The 20,928-nt window shown below is 45.9% G+C and overlaps 1 protein-coding gene across 5 annotated transcripts in view; it reads left to right on the top strand.

The window, feature by feature from the left end:
* Positions 1 to 475: 475 nt before the first annotated feature.
* Positions 476 to 20,928, top strand: part of DDO (D-aspartate oxidase) — a 30,702-nt gene continuing 10,249 nt past the window's right edge. Inside the window, exons 1-3 of one of the 5 annotated variants that reach the window (XM_005287621.4) lie at positions 476 to 621; positions 12,221 to 12,395; positions 19,597 to 19,705. In XM_005287621.4, the coding sequence (XP_005287678.2) occupies positions 12,224 to 12,395; positions 19,597 to 19,705 (281 nt within the window). In that variant the 5' untranslated portion in view covers positions 476 to 621; positions 12,221 to 12,223. Of the gene's footprint in view, positions 622 to 8,506; positions 8,668 to 12,220; positions 12,396 to 19,596; positions 19,706 to 20,928 lie in introns of those variants that run through there. The other 4 variants (XM_005287622.4, XM_024102457.3, XM_065590248.1 and 1 more) reach the window with 4 other exon arrangements.

Below are 20,928 nucleotides of genomic sequence, written 5' to 3'. Positions count from 1 at the left end.
AAGAGCTCTATGTAGCTGGAAAACTTATATCCAACAGAAGTTGGTCCAATAAAAGATATGACCTCACCTATCTTATCTCTCTCAAACTTTCTTTTTCCAGTTAATATGCAAGAGCAAATAGAGGGGTAAGATTTTCTGTTCACAAATAAATTAATGAGTACAGCAAGTATCCTGGCAGCCATGAGGACATCAACTATTACAGCCGTAGTGTCTCGCATTTAGGGAGAAGGCAAGTTAATTCTAGGCGCGATACTCTGGGAGCCCTAGACTATCTCCTCGTTAATTCATCAAGGAATTTATCTGCAGGGAAAATGAACATAGAACCAAAAATGACACAGCTCCCTCAGTGCTATCGAATGGGCTTTAGGACTCTCCTCTCACTATGTGTCAGCTCTGGGGACAGCAGCTTTTGAGAAAGCACAAAGAACAGTTTTATCTGTGATGTGAAGCAGCAAACAGGAGCAATGACCAATAAGGGTGGAGTTTGATGTGGTTTCATGATAACTGCTCCTCCCATTGAGCTTTTTTTTTTTCCTGTCTTATTAATGCTTCTGTGCGCTGCTAAGCAATCCCGGGGAGAGCAACTCTTACCAGACAGAACCTGGATTCTTTATTCATAAGGTAATTTCCCTGTCCTTCCCTTCCCCAACTTTTTTTAAAAAGGATCATAGATATATTTAACTAGATAAAAAACACGTTCGCTCACAGAGACCATTCCCTTGGAAGAGCAGGATGTAGTCCCTTGTAGGCAAAGTATTAGATATTAAATGGAGCTACACTAGATTTCATTCCACAAGATGCATAAAATTTGCTTAAAACAACAGCCACACTGATTCCTGTGGGGGGCTGAGTTTCGATCTAAGCGGGAGGCTGCCCTGCTGTAAGCTGAGTTGAGCTGTCATATCTGTTTACAGCCAGTGCCATTAGCCACAGGGCTTAATGCAATAAGTGAAACCCTAGGACTTGTGAACAAATGAGGTATGGGAAACTTAAACTCTTTACTGTGTTTATCTCAACCATATGAAGAGTGAATATGCCTGGCAATGGCTAAGTCTTGGGCAATGGGAAGTTTGGACCTTTGCTTTTTGGAGAGGGAGGAGGACATTGACTTGCTAGTATTATTGCACAATGTTTAGTGCAGCTAGCTAGGAGCAGCAGTGTTAACTTTAGCTACAGCCTATCAATAGGTATTCTGGAGAGAGAAGAGTGCATGTAGGGTCAGATACTCGAATAAAAACAACGACAAGTACGGTGGCACGTTAAAGGCTAACAAATAAATCATAGAATATTAGGGTTGGAAGGGACCTCGGGAGGTCATCTAGTCCAACCCCCTGCTCAAAGCAGGACCAATCCCCAGACAGATTTTTGCCCCAGATCCCTAAATGGCCCCCTCAAGGATTGAACTCACAACCCTGGCTTTAGCAGGCCAATGCTCAAACCACTGAGCTATCCGTCCTGTCCTGTTAGTCTTTAAGGTGCCACTGGACTCCTCGTTATACTTGAATAAATGTGCCTGAAGCGGCTTAAAGCTGGCTCTGTTTGTCTGTTAAAGTAATGATCTAATATAAAAATGTGCCAAAGGCACATCCTTATACTCACAAACCACAACTCCAATATGTGTACTGTTTGCTTTAAAACTATATAAGGAAAGTAGGGCAGGAGGAGATCCTAGGCCACGGATGGGCAAACATTTTGGCCCAGGGGCCACATTGGGGTTGCAAAACTGGATGGAGGGCTGGGTAGGGAAGGCTGTGCCTCCCCAAACAGCCTGGCCCCCACCCCCTTGTCACACCCCAATGGCCCCCTCCCTTAGGGAGCCCCCGGGGAAGGCAGATCAGCATTGTACGTGGCTAATGCTGTTGCAAGCATCGCAAAGCATTTTGGGGAGGGTCAAAGGTGTGTGAGTGGGGAGTGGAAGTTTTCTCAGCAGGTATGAGAGGCTGAGAGGGGAGGGAGAAAGAAGAGAGCAGAGAACGAATCAATTCAACACTCCAGCTAGCTGAATCCAAAGATAAGAGCTGGCCCCAGCCAGCCCAAGGACACAGCACACAGACAAGGCTTTGCTGTGAGCCAAGAAAGACGGGGGCTTGAACACTTTCCAAGCAGCTGTGAGAAAGAAGAATCCTACTGCCCAGACCTGCAAACCGCAAGGCCAACTAAAGAAGATAACCAGCAAAGTGTGAAAACACAGATGAGATGACAAGAGGGGGGCGCTGAGCCGGGCGCCCCTGGAGCCAGGGTGTTTTGGGAAAGTTGAAGAGACCACTGAAAGCCAGTTTGGACTGGCACAAAGAGCACCAGGAGCAGAGGTTCCCTGAGTGGAACACCCCCACAAGGAGCCCAGGACTTAAAACCCTCTTCCTAAGTGGAGTACTTTGCATTTGTCCTTATTGAATTTCATCCTATTTACTTCAGATCATTTCTCCAGTTTGTCCAGATCATTTTGAATTTTAATCCTGCCCTCCAAAGCACTTGCAACCCCACCCAGCTTAGTATTGTCCACAGACTAAGTGTACTCTCTATGCCATTATCTAAATCAGTGATGAAGATATTGAACAGAACTGGACCCTGTGGGACCCCACTTGTTATGCCCTTCCAGCATGACTGTGAACTACTGATAACTACTCTCTGGGAATGGGTTTCCAACCAGTTATGCACCCACCTTATAGTAACTCCATCTAGGTTGTATTTCCCTAGTTTGTTTATGACAAGCTCCTGTGAGACAATATCAAAAGCCTTACTAAAGTCACTATCCTAAGGCCTATTCACAAGGCTTGTTACCCTTTCAAAAAAAGATACTAGTTTGTTTTACATGACTTGTTGTAGACAAATCTATGCTGGCTGTTACTTATCACCTTATTCTCTTCTAGGTGTCTGCAAATTGATTGCTTAATTGTTTGCTCTGTAATCTTTCCAGGTACTGAAATTAAGTTGACTGGTCTGTAATTCTTCATGTTGCCTTTATTCTCCTTTTTCTAGTTTGGCACTATATTTCCCCTTTTCCTGTTGTCTGAAATCTCTCCTGTCTTCCGTGACTTTTCGAAGTTAATCTCTAATGGCTGAGACATCTTCTCAGTCAGCTCCTTCAGTATTCCAGGATGTATTTCATCAAGCCCTGATGACTTGAAAACATCTAATCTCTATGCTTTGTCAAATTAATTTATACTTGCTTTCATTATAAAACATATCTATGTGCAGTAAGATAAACAGAACAATGATCTGAGCTGGTAAACTGAGATACTGTTCATTTGGAAGCAGCCAATCAGTAAATATTGTGAGTGTCCAGTAGAGCAGGAGTTGGACGCTCCAGGGAGACGCTCGGAGGACTCGAGGGTTGAAGTGTGCCTGTCACTAACCTGTAGAATGATAGCAGGGCCTGCAGGGGAGTGCTTTGCCTGTGGTGTGTAATCCCTTGCCAGACCTGTCACACTTCTGTCCAGGGAACTCATTGCTCTTCAGATGCCTCTTTATGGCACTTCCTTTTATTCCATGGGAATTTTTTTCTTGTCTTTTGCTTCCACGTCGCTCCTGCTGGGTAACTTGCATTTTCACTAGCTCAGATTGTGGTTCTAATTACCCTGCCTGTTTCAGAGTTAGCTTAGATATTAACTGTAACATTCTTTTATAATCCTTGTTAGACATGCCAATGACTATGTTCTCCTCTTCACTAATACCCAGTGTTGCCAGCTCCATAGGCACAGACTTTGTGGGTGCTCTGGGGCTGGAATACCCACAAAAAAGTGGGTGCTCAGCACCCACCTGCCAATCAGCTGCTCAGCAGCAGGCACTCGGGGGAGGGGGTGGAGCAGGGGCAGGAAGAGGCAGGGCAAGGGCAGAGCCTTGGGGGAAGGAGTAAAGTGGAGGCGGGACCTCAGGGCAGAGTGGGGGCAGAGCACCCACCTGGGAAAATGAAAGTCAGTGCCAGTGGCCAGCTCTCACACTATTACCATGAGACTTGCAATAGTTGGTATTTTTCTTAAAGCTCCAGCTGCTGGAGGTGGTTGTTGTTTTGTTTTTTTTTAAAGTAAGATTCCAGTCCTTGTAATTGCAGAGAAGAGTTTGAAAAATGTGACCTGATCATAACCTAAAGGCTCAGAGACCAGAAGACAAATAAAAAGAACCCCACTCTGACATGCTTTTTATCTCTCATTATTTTTAAAGCAAATCTCATATTTGGGGGCTTGATTCATGCTTTGTGAATGCTTGGGGTTGGTGTGACACTTCCTAGCAGTACCCAGGGTTGTGAGGCAACTTGCTACCTGCTGTGAGGAAGTCTAGTCTGTTCCCTTTACCTTGGGGTTCTGCCCCAGCAGTACCCCCACTCTCTGGGTCTCCCCTCCCAGGGGAACCCCCAACCCTCTAAACCCACCTCGCCTCAGTGGCTACTGCCAGTCATCATCTAGCCCCCGCTCACTGGGGCAAACTGCAGTCTGTAATAGCCACTCATCACCGGCAAGGGGGTAGGACCAGCTACCTCTGCAGCCCCAGTTTCTTTTGTAGGCCTCCAACACAGCCTGCAGCCTAGAGATTTACCAGGCTGGAGCTCCCCAGCTCCCTTTGCCCTTCCCCAGCACTGCTCCACTTCAGGTACCTTGTTTCCAGGCAGTCCTTCCCACTCCAGGGCTAGAGTGAGACTCCTCTGTCTCCTGACCCCACAGCCCTCTGATCAGGCCCAGCTGGGCCCTGATTGAGCTGGCCACACCACTGGTCAGTCACACCCTCAGCTGCTTTCACTCCTTTTCCCCAGAAGTGGGGCAGCTGCCCCACTACAACACTAGATTGCCAAACCATTGCAAGCCAACCCAATTCAGTCCTTGTAGATATGTATACAGTATACGTGCATGCACACACCAATCATTTCACCCATTACTGAGATAGTCACCTCTATCCTGGAACTCAGCAGCCATTTGGCAGCACACAGCTATGCTACACAGCTGTTTAAGGCTAGAAACAAAAAATAATGTATACAGTTTAAAGGCTGTAATTTAGGTCAGCAGAGTTCAGTTAGCCAAAATAGAATTCTACAAAGCGCTCTTACCAAGACTGCCATGAGATCCTATAAGATAACAAGGGATAAGGACCCCTGCCGCATTGTCAACCTCAGTAGTAAAAAATCATGAGTCATGCCCCAAGAGATCAGGATATTGGCTAAAAAACATGAGAGAGTTTTAAAAAAATACATTTGTATTTTTTAAAATTTATTTCTGGTTTCCGAGCCTTTGGGGGGGGGGTGCTCACTTCCTGTTTACAAGCTTTTCACCCCAACTGTGAAGGCTGAAACTTACTCTTTATAAAAATGAAAGCTGAGATTCTCATTAAATCTCTTTATTCTGGCATCTGAGGCTATAAGAAAGTCAGCAAAGATCACACGATTTACATTAAAGTCACAAGAGTTGTCACACTGGGTCTTTCATATGTTTCCCCTTGAAAAAAAGTTGAAGTGTCAAATCTTCTAGTCTTTAATCGAGTAAAACTTCTATTGCCATTAGCGCCTCCACTCATTAGATATTATCATCACAGTGAACATGTGATAACGTGCTCAATAACTATACACTTCATATTTGAATATCTGAGCTGTCTTGCATCTGAAGAAGTGAGGTTCTTACCCACGAAAGCTTATGCTCCCAGTACTTCTGTTAGTCTCAAAGGTGCCACAGGACCCTCTGTTGCTTTTTACAGATTCAGACTAACACGGCTACCCCTCTGATACTTGAGCTATCTTATATACATTGGCCTAGGGACTACCTTTTCTGGCATATTCTGACAGTACTGAGCACACAGATGGTGCCCAGTGAATAATACAAATCATGACTTTATGGACTCTGTGGATGCAATTTCTATTCTTTGTTCTGGAAGTAGCCTGGATACAGCTGAAACCCTAAGAAGTTGAGGCATAAGCACATCTGATACTCATATAACACTCTCATTCCTAACTTTTCTTGAACCCTCAACAAAAAATGACAAAACAAAATGATTTTCAGTTAAAATCTAAAATTGCACAGCAGCCATTGCTCTACAACCCAGCCTGGGGCAGAACCTGCCACCCTTTGGGAGTTAAGTGATCTTCTCTCATTCTCTCTCCATCCTTCCTGACCTCTGTGCTGTTTTTCATGCTGTCAAACATGACATCCATCCCAATTCACTGGGACCAATTGCTAGAGTCTCAGAGAACTGGCCAATCAGTTTTGCTCCCATCTATCAGAGTCTTTTTTTTTTTTTTTTTTTGTGCAGCTCACAGCAGAGAGAGAGGCTGGTCCAGTGAATTGGGAGCTAGCCCTGAGAAAGCTGGGGTCTATTCCCCCATGGACTTCCTGAATGACCTCAGGCCAGTGCCTTAGGCCTTGGCTACACTGGTGCTGTACCGCGCTGCAACTTGCTGTGCTCAGGGGTATGAAAACATGCCCCCCCCCCCGAGCGCAGCGAGTGCAGCGCTGTAAAGCGCCAGTGTAATCAGTGCTCGCAGCGCTGCAAGCTATTCCCCTCGGAGAGGTGGAGTACTTGCAGCGCTGCGAGAGAGCTCTCACAGCGCTGGCAGTGCGACTACACTCGTGCTTCACAGCACTGCTGTGGCAGCACTGTTAATCCCCAAGTGTAGCCAAGGCCTTAGGGACAGAGTTTCAAAGGTTTTTAGGCACCCAAAGATGCAGCTATGCATCTAGTGAGGTTTACAAAGCACCTAACCTTCTAGGTGCTTTTGAAAATCCCACTAGGTGCCTAAATACCTTTGAAAATCTGGCCTTTAGTCTTTCTCTGACTTAGTGCTGAATCTGTACAATGGGGATAACAGCAATGTTCTACATCTACAGCACCGAGGGGCTGTGAGGAGAAATAGGTTAGACACTGCAAGGCACTCAGATGTTGTGATGATGGGGCCACATAAGTACCAGGGGTAGAGTGGAACTTCTCTATACCACTGCTATCCCTTCCCTAGATTTTGGCCCCTTCTTTTCACCTTCACCCCTCAAATCTCTCTCCTTTCTGAATGTAAACTTGGCTCTGAGGGCTTGGCTGTATTTCTTCTGAGTCCCCTGTGTTCTCCAACACCCTACCCCTCCCGCCCCAAAAGGATTCCTGTTTTACAAGCTCATCTAAGGACTTCCAGTTCCTTAATTTAATTACTAGCCCTTTCTTATTTTAATCACCCTGCCTCTATTTTTAAACAACATACTGATTCCCAGCCGCAGGGGCACAATCTGGGAGCCCCACCTTTCCTCCTAAAAACTCACTTCCACCCTAATCCTGTGCAGTTAAAAGCTCCACCTGGGAGCACACCTCCGGTGAGCACACCTCATTGCTAGTGAAGACGTGCCCTTAGTTTTGGTGTGTTGGAGGACTGACTCTTGACTTTCATGAACTGCAGTGGCGAGTGCTACAGAAATGCTTGTTAATGAACACGTTAAATTAATCAATCAACCCTCTGAGCTTGATTCATCTGCATTGGTGGAGGAGAGTAGATGTGTGGAAGATGCATATATAAATCCTCACCAGCAGGGACAGCTGCACCCTAAGGGGCATTCCCTCCCAGGCAGGGCAGATAGTTGTTGCCCTGTTGCCCTCCCTGCTGTTTCCATCAGCGGAGGACGGCTTTAAAGCAATCCATTGGAGCCCAATTAGCAGAGACTGCCCAGCAGGGGGCTGCAAGCTGGTGTCAATTCAACTTCTGTGTAATAAAACCCTGTCTGGAGAGGGTAAATTATGGTCAAACCTGAGCCTTTCCTGGCCTGGTTCTCTCATCTTTCTGTCCTGGCTACGAGGAGGTCAATTCAGAAATTCAGTCTCTGCCATGGCTCGTTAGAATCAGTGAGTGTCAGACAGGACAACGGAGGAGGAATCAGGGTTAGTTCTCCAACTGGTGGATGATGGAGATATACCAGGGGTCTCAAACTCAAATGACTGTGAGGGCCACATGAGGACTAGTGCATTGGCCCGAGGGCTGCATCACTGACACCTCCCCCTAGCTGCCCCTGGCCCCGCTCCCACTCCACCCCTTCCATGAGGCCCTGCCCCTGCCCCGTTTCTTCTCCACCTCCTCCTCCAAGCAGTTTTAATAAAATATATACACTCAGTAAAGCCCCCCCCCCCCACTGCACTGGGCTACACCACCACTCCCCCCCCTGCTCTGCCTCTTCCAGGGATGGCAGGTTTGTAGAAATTTTGGTGGTGCCCAAAACCTGCCCCCCCCAAACTCCATCCCCACCTGCCTAAGGCTCTGGGAGGGAGTTTGGATGGGGGAGGGGATCTGGGGTGCAGACTCTGGGATGGAGTTTGGGTGCTGGATGCTGGCTCCGGGCTGGGGCAGGGAGTGGGCGTGCAGCTCTGGGATGGAGTTTGGGTGCTGGGTGCAGGCTCTGGGCTGGGGCAGGGGTGGGGGTGCTGGATGCAGGCTCCGGGCTGGGGCAGGGAGTGGGCGTGCAGCTCTGGGATGGAGTTTGGGGATAGGAGGGGGTGCAGGGGTGAGGGCTGTGGGGCTGGGGATGAGGGGTTTGGGAGCATTGGAGAGGCTCAGGACGAGGGCAGGGGAAGGGCAGCCTGCCCGCTCCCTAGGAGAGGGGGGCACTAGGACCCTGCGGCAGCAAGTGATGCCGGAAGCCGGCAGAGCAGAGCGTGAGCTGCAGGCTCCGGGGCAGTGAAATGGCAGCAAGTGAGCCCAGGGGACACTCGGGGGAGGTGCGTGGGGGCAGCAGGCGGGGCCGGGGGAGAGACCTGGCCCCAAACATTGGGGAGCAGTGCGCGGGGAGCTTAGCTGCCACATATAATAACGCGGGGGTGAGGGGAGTTTGACGGCGACCGGAAGTAATGGGGGGGGGCGCAGGGAGCTTGGCGGGCCACAGGGAAGGCCCGCGGGCTGCGTGTTTGCGATCCCTGGTATATACAATGGAGGAGCAGGATCCTGTAAGGACAAATGTTTTGCAGAGACCCAAGATGCTCTTTGAACCTGCTGATAGGAGAACAATGTTTCCACTAGAGCTGGGCTTTCTTTTCTCTCTCTCTCTTTCTTTTTTTTTTTTTTTTGGCATTAAAAGTTTAATTTAAAAAATGACTCTCCCCCCCCCCATTTTAAAAATTACTTTTTTTTCCAAAACCAATTCCTTTTTGCAAAAATTGTTAACATTCAGTAATTTTGTTACTGACATCATTTTTGAAGTAGTTATCAAAATGCTTTATTTACCCAAACCCGTGTTCTTACTAAAAACTGGGATTTTGGTCAATGAAAACTTTCAGAAAATGTTAGATAATATTTTAGTAAAAATGGATACATTGCCCTGAAAAATGGCAACAATGGTGAAATTTTGCAATTTTTCACTAAATCGTTTTCCTCTTTTGCAAACATCTCTGGTTCGTACAGGTCCAGTAACCTGGCAGTTTCTATGTGCAGATGGTCCTGAGTTGCAAAGCTTCTGTCCATCTCAGAATTTTTCCAAATTTAGGGTTGGAGTGATGATTCAGCTCTGGCGTTCTGGTTTGGGTCCATGTACTGCTAGAACTGAAGTCTTTAAGTGTGCTGTTTACCACCTTCCCTCTGGCTGACTAGGGTGGGGAATTAAAAATAAAGAAAGAAGCACAAGCAAGTCCCAGAGAAGGAGAGCTGGGATTGTAACTGTTCAAAGAGGATGCAATTGAAGGGGTAAAGGTTTCTTCCTCTCTTGCAAACCTGCACAACAGCCAGGCACTATCTGGTCCTAAAAGAGCACCATGACCCTACAGAAATATAACATTATAAGTAACTAAAAATTAATGTTGGGTAGCAGGGAGCTGTCCAAGCAGTGATGTAATAAACAAGCAGGACCTTCCAATCCCCCACAATTTCTGTTACCTACACTGGCATCAACAAGAGAAATAAACAATGCCTAAAACCTAACTTACAAATGGAAACGTTGGACCTTTTTATAGCCTAGATCGCAACACTGTAGGCACAGTTTTCCAGAATGGAAAAGCAATATCAAGGGACTATGATCTTCAGCCAAGGATCTGATCAAATCCATCAGATAGCTTCAGGGGCTACTGTTAACAGGAGGTGCCAAACTATAAACTCCTGAGACTGCGATAGAGGGTAAAACTGGGGGAATCATCACCAAAAACTAGATTGCCAGGTGCAAGGATCAGAAACTTGAATAGAACATGCAAGAAAAGAACCTGCTTCTCATGTGTAAATATTAACTAAAAGTAAATTAAATATTAAGTACATGTAAGTGCTCCAAAGACACTAAACAGCTTAAAAATACAGTCAGAGCAAGGAATGGGCATATGCTTAGACTGCCCAAGGGGCATCAGGTCCTCTTGGCTTGATAGACTTACCGTTCCTTGGTTTATGCTGTGTCCTGAACACCTGCAATTCTTATTGAGGTCAATGGGAGCAGTGGGTGCTCAGGATTGTACCCTCACATACAGAGGAGGACCCATTAATCTGTGATCTAGATCACAGACTTTTTATGCATACCCCTTGTTGGAGGGAGGCATTGGACTGGAGCCATTGTTGTCACTCTAACACTAGGGCCAGAAATATATTCTTAACAATGTCAAAGCACAAAAGGATTTTACACCCGTCTCTTCCTCCCCCCATACCCCTCCCAAGGCATAATCAAGACAACAGGGATTAACATCTCCCTGCAAACAATTTTTGGATGGAAGTATAGAAGCAGTTATTCTATACCCTGAAAAACTATGCATTGCATTTAATGTCAAGTCTATTTTATGGGACAAAAATCAGCAGGTAAACCATTCTCTGAGACAAAGAATCAACTAGATCATATGCTAGACAAAGGCATTTTCCATCTTATATCTGAAACCCTACTCTTAATATTTGTTTTTCTATATTGTGTTTTGCTTCAATGTTTAGGCCTTAACTTGCCTGATCTCTCTCAATGCTGACAATTGTAAATATTTTAATTCCATTTTCCCTAATCCTGGAAAGCCCTATGCCCAGGAATAGACCTTATTTGTCCACATAGTCCTGTGGTCTTTAGTGGGACTACAGTAACTCCTTTCTTAACGTTGTAGTTATGTTCCTGAAAAATGCAACTTTAAGCGAAACAATGTTAAACTAATCCAATTTTCCCATAAGGTTTAATGTAAATGCGGGGGGTTAGGTGCCAAGGAAATTTTTTGGGGGCAGACAAAAGGCATTATATACTGTACAGTACTGTACTGTACTATGGTGGGCAGGTGCCCCTGCCTTGCCCCTGGGGCTCAGGGCTGGGGGTGCAGGGTTTGGAAGGGAGTTAGGGTGTGGGAGGGCACTCAGGGTTGGGTGCAGGGTCTGGGAGGGAGTTAGCGTGTGGGAGGGCACTCAGGGTGCGGGTGCGGGAGGAGGCTCAGGGCTGGGGCAGGCAGGAGATGCAGAGCACTTACCTGGGGCACCTCCTGTTTGGTGCAGGGGGTGTGCAGGTAACTCTGCGCAGCGCAGTACCGCCCCCATGGCCACGATTCTGGGAGCTGCAATTCTGGGAACTGCCACCCCTCTCCCCCTCCCCCCCCCCCCCACAGGCAGGGCCACTCGGAATGCAGGGGATTTAGGGGCTGCAGGGCCCTGGGCTTTCCCCTTCAAAGCGCCGCTTCTCTCCAGCCGGCTTTGGAGGGGAAAGCACCGCTTCTCTCTGTCCGCTGGCTACGTGGCTGCCCCTGCTCCTGAGTGCTCCGGCCCGTTCTCGCAGGGTCGGGTCGCATTCTGAAAGAGGCTTTAGAGTTGCAGGCCAGGGCCCCGGTGCCCCCTTAGCCCAGGGCCCTGCAGCCTCTAAAGCCCCTGTGTTCTGGGTGGCCCTGCCTGCCGGGGGGGGGGGGGCTGCTTCCCCTCTCACTTGCTCCCTCCCACCCTCCCTCCCAGAAAGTCCTAAGCACCACCAAACAGTTGTTTGGCGGCGGGGGAAGCGCTGGGAAGAAGGGAGGGGGAGGAGGCGGAGAAGAGGAACTTGTGCAATGCTCCCTTGTAAAGTCAGCCAAATAATGTTATAAGGGAGCATTGCACAACTTTAAACGAGTATGTTCCCTAATGGAGCAGTGACATAACTTCGAAACAACGTTGAGCGGGAGGATGGTAAATGAGGAGTTACTGTACTCACAAATGTAAAGGTTTGTGGGATCCAGCCCTATTGTATTTTCTGTCTCTTGTTCACAATAGATCGCAGAACTAATAAGAAAGGATTTTAAAAAAATTGCATTGGATGTGGCACCTTAAATAACCTGTTGGAATTCTTTTCTCCCCTCCTCCTCTCTCTCCTCCTAGCATATGGCTAAACAAAAGATTGCAGTTGTTGGTGCTGGGTTGATTGGCCTCTCAACAGCAGTGTACATTTCAGAATCTATCTCCAAGTGCTCTGTGACTGTAATTTCGGACAAATTTACTCCCAACACAACGAGCGATGTAGCAGCTGGAATGCTTATTCCACACACTTATCAAGGTGAGTGAAACCTCTGCTCAGCTCATAGCCAGGGCCGGCTCTGGCTTTTTGGCTGCCCCAAGCAAAAAAAAAAAAAAAACGGGGCGGCCAGAACGGCAAAGCAAAACAACCCCCCCCCCCAAAAAAAAACCCTGCGACGCGGCCAGAGCGCGGGTGCAAGGGGACTGGCTGGGGCGGGGAGGGAGAGAGAGAGAGAAGGGCGCTGCCACGTGGCCCCTCCCGCTGTACCACCTCCTGCCGCCTGCCACGAGGGCTCCGCTCCGGTCGGCGGGGAGGGGAGGAAGAGGACTGCCCTGCAGGGCGCTCTGGTTCTCCACACCGCCCCCGCCCCCCCCCCCCCCCCCCCAGGCCGGCCGGAATGGAACAAAAAAAAAAAAAAGTGGCCGTGCCGCCCTAGGATTGGGCAGAATGCCGCCTCAAACAATCTGCCACCCCAAGCACCAGCTTGCTCAGCTGGTGCCTGGAGCCAACCCTGCTCATAGCTCAAACTTCAGAATGATGTGGATTAAAGTTTTTGCAGCAGGACTATTTTTCAGTGTTTAAACTTTGTTCTTCAGATGATACTGAAGATATATTATTCCACTTAATGATAGTGTTTGTATCTGATTAGTTTAGAATATATGTCTGCAGTCTTTATTTTCTGAACAATCATAAATTATGCTGAGAAAAACCCCAGTGTTTTGATACTTAGTCACCTGTTCTTGTTCCATTTTCAGTCCTAAAATGTTTGGAGATATTTTCAGCTCTTTAAGGCTCTACATATTTTTGTGTGTGTGTGTGTGTGTGTGAGAGAGAGAGAGACAGACAGACAGACAGACAGACATCTCTTCATGCCAATCAGCAGAGAGCACAGTGGTTGCATACGATTATACAGGAATCCCCTGGTTGGATATATGCATAATAGGTCACCGAAGAGTGACATGTGAGGTCTATACCAAGAATCTGTAGCCCACTGGTTATCATAGTCATTGTGAAATGTATGTATGGATAAAATTTAAAAAGTTATGTATCTATACTAAAAGTTATATTCTCAAGGTCTTGGAGTTAAGGCAGGTCACCAGGAAGTTTCCTACCCCGGAAATGTTCCTTTCAGGAAGGAGGCAGCAGACACCTATCTCTCTGTCTGGTTATGTGCGTAGTGTGTATTGTATGCCTCACCATGTAGCCCTAATTGCATACTGAGCCATGCACAAAAGAAGAGATTGTGAAATATAAAAGAGAGAAAATTCACAGGATGAAATAAACAGGATGGGTGTCTGCTTTAAGACTAAAGACAAAGAGTTATTAGGGTATATCTGCGAGTACAAGGAAACACACAAGATCCTTTGCCTAGGAGGCAAGCAGACAGTTTGTCTGTCTCATGAGATGAGGGTCAAGGCCAAACCTGGCTGTAAAATGCTACAGGGATTTTGGATGAGCAAGACATGAGAGTATCTTGTTAATTAAGTCTAGGCTCTAGAATGCATGTTATGATTTTGTTTTATATATAACCATTTGTTTCCAATACTTCCACTTGCTGCTACTTGAATCTTTCTGCTCTGTTAAATAAACGTATACTTGATTTCACTATACCCATGTCTGTGCTGTGTGTTAAGTGCTGTGTGTTAAATGGAATGGTGATCTGAGGTGGAACTGGTAAGCTGAGGTGCACTGATTCTTTAGAAGCAGTGAATCTCTGAATCCTGTGAGTGTCCAGGGGAGCAAGGGCCCAATACTGCAAGCTGCTGAGCGCTGTAATCTCCCTTTGAAGACCAATGCAGTCCTTGGGAGTTGAGGGTAATTAGCACCTTATAGGAGGCATGTATTACCTTATAGCACTGGACTTTACAAATACCAAAATACGGGTTTAATTCCCATGCATTTTGTCTGTTCAGTTAGGGTTACCATTCGTCCGGATTCCCCCGGACATGTCCGGCTTTTTGAGTTAAAAGTAGCGTCCGGGGGGAATTTGTAAATGTCCGGACTTCCCCCCCATACAGAGCACGCGCGGCTAACAGGGCAGCCAGCCGGATGGTGCCACTTATATGGGGCTCCAACAGCCAGAGAGAGCCCCTCCTCCACTTCCCCCTCCTCTTCCCTGCAGCTGAGAGCACTCCCTCCCTCCCTGCATTCGCAGATCGCCTCCGGCAGTCTGGAGCTCCTCCCCCGTCCCCCCTCCACTGTTGCCCAGCCTGCTGGGACGAATGGCTCAGGCCGTTCCTGAGCAAGTTCACAGAGCCGTTAGGCGAAGGCCAACAACAAGGGAGCCAGGGGGTTGGAGAAGGGGTAGGGAGGTTTTGGAGGGGGCAGTCAAGAGATTGGGGGGGGGGTCGGGAGTTCGGGGGGGGGAGCTTTCTGGTGGGGGTGTGGATAAGGTTTTGGGCAGTCAGTGTACAGGTAGGGGGGTAGGGTCCTGGGGGGCAGTTAGGGTGTGGGGGGTCTTAGGAAGGGGAAGTTAGGGGACAAGGAACAGGGAGGTTTAGGATTGCAAAGCCTCTGGATTGCAAGTCCAACCGCTACCTCCTCGTGGTGAGAGTCGGTAACTGGCTTGGATAGCCAGGCGGATTGCGGAGGACGAACCCACATCCCACATTCAGTGGGGTGTGGGACGGGGTTGGGCAGCCCCATATGGTGCCACATGGATGCCCCCCTGGTAAGGGTAGCCTCCCCCAGGTACGGGTTGACTCCCCCTGGTAAGGGTTAGATTCCCCCTGGTAAGGGTAGTCTCCCCCAGGCACGGGTTAGTTTCCCCCTGGAAAGGGTAAGTTTCCCCCAGGTACGGGTTAGTTTCCCCCTGGAAAGGGTTAGTTTCCCCCTGAGAAGGGTAAATCTTTTAGCTATGGAAAAAAGTAATTTATATTTTTATACCGGATTGGCGCTGGACCGGGTTAATAACGCCCCCGCTGTTGGCTTTGATGCCCCGGCTGACAGTGTTAAATATATTAGGGGTGTGATCAGGGTCGCTGGACCAATGGATAAAATGGTGTGGACTATAATGAAGTCTCATGAGAATGAGAGTGAGAATCAAGTCCTCCCAGTGGAGCATGGAGAGGAGGTAGAGGAGAATGTTTGTGATGATCATGGTGAGGAGATTTTATCTATCTTACCGATGGTTTTTACAAGGGACACTTTTAATGATTTAACTATGGACAGTTTTAATCCAGATTTTAAGTATTTAAGTACATTTGATGATCCATATGTTAGGGAATCAAGTACTGATTTTAATAGGGATCGTAATAAGGATCTTAACAGTATTGGTAGTAATATAAATATATTAGAAAGTAGTTCGTGGAAGGATGGGGTTTTTTATTTAGAGTATCCCGTTGATAGTTTTAATTGTCCAATATGTCCCCAGATATTACCAACATTTGGTAAATGGGCCAAACACATTAATGTGGTTCATAAAAGTAAAGCCATACGAGTTGTATGTAGTAAATGTGGAAAATCTTCTCAATATCATAATATAGCTTGCCACTACCCCAAGTGCATACCCAAGAAGGCGGATACCCCAATGAAGAGCCATACGTGCTCGGTCTGTGGGCTTGGTTTTCATACTAGATCTGGATTGAGCCAACACTGTAGACATAGACACCCTGCTGTGAGGAATGAGCAAAGAAAAGAAGATATGGCTGCTAAAAGTAAGATCAAAGAGGGATCGACTAGATCTCGTATATGGACTAAAGATGAGGTTGCGCAGCTTATACAGTTGGAAAGGAAATATATTGGGAAAAGGAATATAAATAAATGTATTGAGAGCGAGATGAGGACCAAAACGAATAAACAAATATCAGATAAAAGACGAGAATTAGCAAAGAAGAAGTTAGTGGTAACAGGAGATAGGGAGGAAGTGACTGAGGTAGAGGACATTAGAGTAAATATATTAGAAATTCCGCCCCCAAGAGAGAGGATTTTCCCACTAAAAGGACATCCAGAAGTGGATTTAGTGGAGAAAATATGTAAACGGGGAAAACAAAGTAGGGAGGGAAGAGAAATAATAAATAGTTTAGGGGAAATTGAAGGATTATTAAAGGAGGATTTAACAAAAGCTCTCGGATGGGCAATGTTGGAAAAATTATGTTATTCATTAGTAGAGGGACAGGACCCTAGAAATGAAAGTCAAATAGAGTTGAGGAATAAAGGAAAAGGGAAGATTAGAAAGGAGGGGAGAAGGAAGCAATTTAATGCAATTAGGAGATATGCTACAAAGAAAGCTAAGTATAAATTCTATCAACAATTATTTGATAAGGATAGAAGAAGATTGACTCGCATTATAATGGGAGAGCCAGATAAGGCTAAGTGTGCTATCCCTATGAAAGAAATTGAGGAATACTATGTAAATATTTTGGGAACAATTGGACATGGTAATATGATAGGGTGGCCATCATCCACAGAGAATGCGGATAATGATATATTAATGAGTCCGATCTCTGTGGATGAGATTAGAATAGCTTTAACAGAAATAAGAAAAGATAGTGCTCCTGGCCCAGATAAAGTAAAAGTGAGCAATTTGTGGGATATTTTTAATTTAGACTCCTTAATACTTACAAAAAATTTTTAATATATGGTTTCTAAATAGACAGGTACCAGATGAATTTAAGAAAAATAGAACGATTTTAATACCAAAGACACAAGATGAGGAGGAAATGAAGAAGTTAACATCTTGGAGACCATTGACAATTGGGTCAGTTTGGATTAGAATCTATACCAAAATATTAGCAAAAAGACTGGTGGAAACAGTTAAGATATGTAGTAGACAAAAAGGGTTTATATCCGCCCCTGGGTGTGAGGAAAATATTGCTATATTAGATAATTTGATTAAAGGGGCTAAACGAAATGGGAATGAAATTGCAATAGTGTTCGTAGATCTGGCTAAAGCATTTGATTCTGTGGGACACGGACATATAATAGCCGGGTTGAGAAGATTTGGTATAGATGAACATTTTATAGATATTATTAGGGACCTTTATGATAATTGCACAACTAGGGTATGGGTGGGTGATGAAGCTACTGAGTCTATTTTAATTAGGAGGGGGGGTCAAGCAGGGTGACCCGTTGTCCCCAATTTTGTTTAATATTGCTATGGATCCCCTTTTAACTAGATTAGAAGTAGAAGGAAGTGGTTTTTATGTTAAGGGTAATAGTGTCACGTCATTGGCTTTTGCCGATGATGTGGCAATTTTAAGTAGCTCATATAAAGGAATGATCAAAAATTTGGGTATCTTAGAGGAGTTTTGTAAAAATACTAATCTCTCTGTTAATGTGAAGAAAACGAAAGGCTTTCATATTTTAACTAAACATAAAACCTATGTAGTTAATCCTAAGGATAATTGGCAGATAGGGTCAGAGAAGATTGAATATGTTCAACCAGGGGATTTTGAAAAATATTTAGGGGCTAGAATAGATCCCTGGATAGGTGTAGGGGGACCGGTACTTAAAGAAAAATTGAAAGATTGGAGTGAGAATTTAATTAAGGCCCCATTAAAACCGGCCCAAAAAATATTAATTTTACAGACATACATCTTACCGAAGCTATTTTATAATCTTCTTTTAATAGAACCCCCTTTTAATCTTTTAGACGATCTTGATGTGTTAGTTAGAAAAATAGTTAAAGAGATTTTACATTTACCTCAGTGTACCACAGATGGGATATTTTATTCTAGAGGTAGGGATGGTGGTTTAGCTCTCACTAAGTTTAGTGTGCAAATCCCAAATATGTTAATTCGTAAATGGAGGAGACATATTGTCTCGAGAGATGATTGGATGGACCTATCTTATCTATATGCAGGAGAAAATCTTGTGGATAAAATATTGTCATTTAGTGCAGTAACATCTCATCCCAAGAAATGGAGGGAAGAGGAATTTTTAAGATGGTCGGAACTGAGATGTCAGGGAATAGGGATAAAATATTTTAAAAATGATTTAATTAGTAATTCGATTTTTAGAAACTCTAGTAAAGTTAAATCGTCAGCGTATATCACAGCATTGCAGCTTAGGGCAAATATTTATCCTACTAGGGAGACATTAGCAAGAGGAAGAGGAGGTGTGAATGCTCTTTGTAGATGGTGCGGTAAAGTGCGGGAGACTGTTCCCCATATCTCAGGACAATGTTATAAGACTAAGAATGCTAGGATAAAAAGGCATAATAGAGTAGTGTCTGCAGTTGTGGATAAGGTTGGTAAATTAGGGTGGAAGGCAATGATAGAGCCCCATTTGAGAAATAGTAAGGGTGAGTTAAGAAAGCCGGATATTATATTTATAAAAGGAGATACAGCAGTGGTGGTTGATGTTACAGTGCGATGGGAGGATAATGCCGGAAGTTTGGAACAAGCCCACAGTGAGAAGGTGGCTTATTATCTTGAGTTAGAGGAAGAAATTAAAAACTTAACGGGAGGTAAAAATATCCACTTCTTTGGTTTTGTGCTTGGGGCGCGTGGCAAGTGGAGTGAAGGGAATAATGATTTGTTACAATTATTGGGAATGGACAGAAGTAAAAATTTTAAGGAGAGTATATGTAGACTTGTTTTATATTCCACTATTGGTATGATGGCTATATTCAGTGACAGGTAAAGATCCCGGAGTTTCCATTCCGTGTATCTTGCCAAAACTAAATTTTAGCTATTTTGGTTTCCATGCTCTAAATTTTCAAATTTTTAATATTGTTTTGAACATTAACATATTTAGTGTTATTTAATATCTGCCCTTCAATAGAATGGTTTAAACTATATAATAAATACTTATTAATGGATGAAATTCCAATTTAAATTATTAGTTTATTTATTTATTTATTTTAACTACTGGATGTGGATGCGGACTGGCCGCGTATAGTAACCAGGAAAGGGCAGGTAGTCACGCCTGTACATAAATAGGGGGTGGGGTTCTGGAGGGCAGTTATGAGCAGGGGTCCCAGGAGGGGGCAGTCAGGGGACAAGGAGTGGGGGGAGGGTTGGGGGTTCTGGGGGGGTGGGTGGGAAGTGGGAGGGGCAGGGGTGGGGCTAGGGGCGGGCGCCTCCCGTCCTCTTTTTTACTTGCCGAAATATGATAACCCTAGTTCAGTACAGTGTATACTTTTACCTGGTCATGTCCAACGTTTTACCAGTGTAGAAAATTTACTATTCTTGGTTTCTCTGATGCCTGCCTTTCTCAGCTGATGCGGGTAGGGGAGTCTTTTCCTGATCTACCTTCACCCTCCATTTCAGTTTTTTGCTTTATTTCAAATGTACAGGCATACCAATTCATCAGCAGAAGCAGTGGTTTAGGGAGACCTTCGACTATCTTTTTGAAATCAATAATTCATCGGAGGCTTCAGATGCTGGCATTAATCTGGTGTCTGGGTAAGAAAGGAACTCAAAATAGGTTTTTAGTATTTTTATGCTATATACTGTAATAGGCAAGGGTGACACTCCATCTGGACAGTCTTTCTCTGGAGTCTCTCTTGTGACCCATATTCAAAAGGAGCTACAGTGTTAAGAAGCATTTGATTACATGAAGCGAATTTTCAAGCAAAAATCATTCAAAGGCTCACACAAACAAAACACTCTGGGCTGGTGTCTCTTAAATGTAAGTTGTAGCCCATATTTTCCCTACATTCCTCCTCCTTTAGTAACAGGAGATGGAACATTGTAGGATCCTTCAGGTATGGTAACTAAGTATAAAACACAGTATGTTTGCTTCCCATCATACCCACAAAGATTTGTCTACTCAAATCTTTGGCTTTGCTGTCACCTGGAAGAAAGTATGATCAGGTACTGCATGAAGATGCAGCCAAGAAGCTTGTAGCCTTTGGAAAGAGAGCCTGAGTCAGGCCTGGTCTACACGACAGGACAGAGTTAGATCGATGTAAGGCAGCTTATGTCGACCGAATTATATCAGTGTCTACACTACAGCCTTGCTCCTGCTGATGTAAGTGCCCTACTACACCGACATAACTCCACCGCCACAAGAGACGTCGGGCTTATGTCGGTGTAGTTAGAGCAATGCAGTGTCTGTGTAGACACTGCAGGTTACATACATCGGCTGTTGGCTGTCATTCTTATCAATTTCACGGCTCTGTGCTGGAACCGTGAAATTGAAAAGAACACCCAGCTCACAGCTCGGGCTGTCACCCCAGGTTGGGGGGACTCCAGCTAGAGCCCAGCTGCCCCTGGGTTCTCCACTTTGAGCCAGGCTGCCACCCAGCTCCCCACTGTCCCCTAGGAGCCCAGCAGCTGCTCTGGCTCCCAGCAGGGAGCTGAGAGCCCTAGGGGCAGCCAGGCTCCCATGGGAGAGTGGGAAGCCAGGAGCCTGGGAGGGGTGGGGGCAGCCGGGCTCCTGGTATGGAGCTGCGCATGGAGCCCCCTCCTCTCGGCCTTCTTAAGAGGGTGGAAGCGCTCCTGGTGAGGATGTGCGCCACCAACAGAAGGGGGGTAGTGTGGACCCGGAGTAATTACCATGGTGGTTCTAAATCAGGGGTGGGCAAACTACGGCCCACAGGCCGGATCCGGCCCCTCAGGGCTTTGGATCCAGCCTGCGGGATTGCCCCCTGTGGTGCCACGTGCGCTGCCCTTGCCTCCAGGCA

The sequence above is a fragment of the Chrysemys picta genome, chromosome 3, assembly GCF_011386835.1.
Source record: "Chrysemys picta bellii isolate R12L10 chromosome 3, ASM1138683v2, whole genome shotgun sequence".
Classification (NCBI taxonomy): domain Eukaryota; kingdom Metazoa; phylum Chordata; order Testudines; family Emydidae; genus Chrysemys; species Chrysemys picta.
This window is presented reverse-complemented; position numbering and strand designations above follow the sequence as displayed.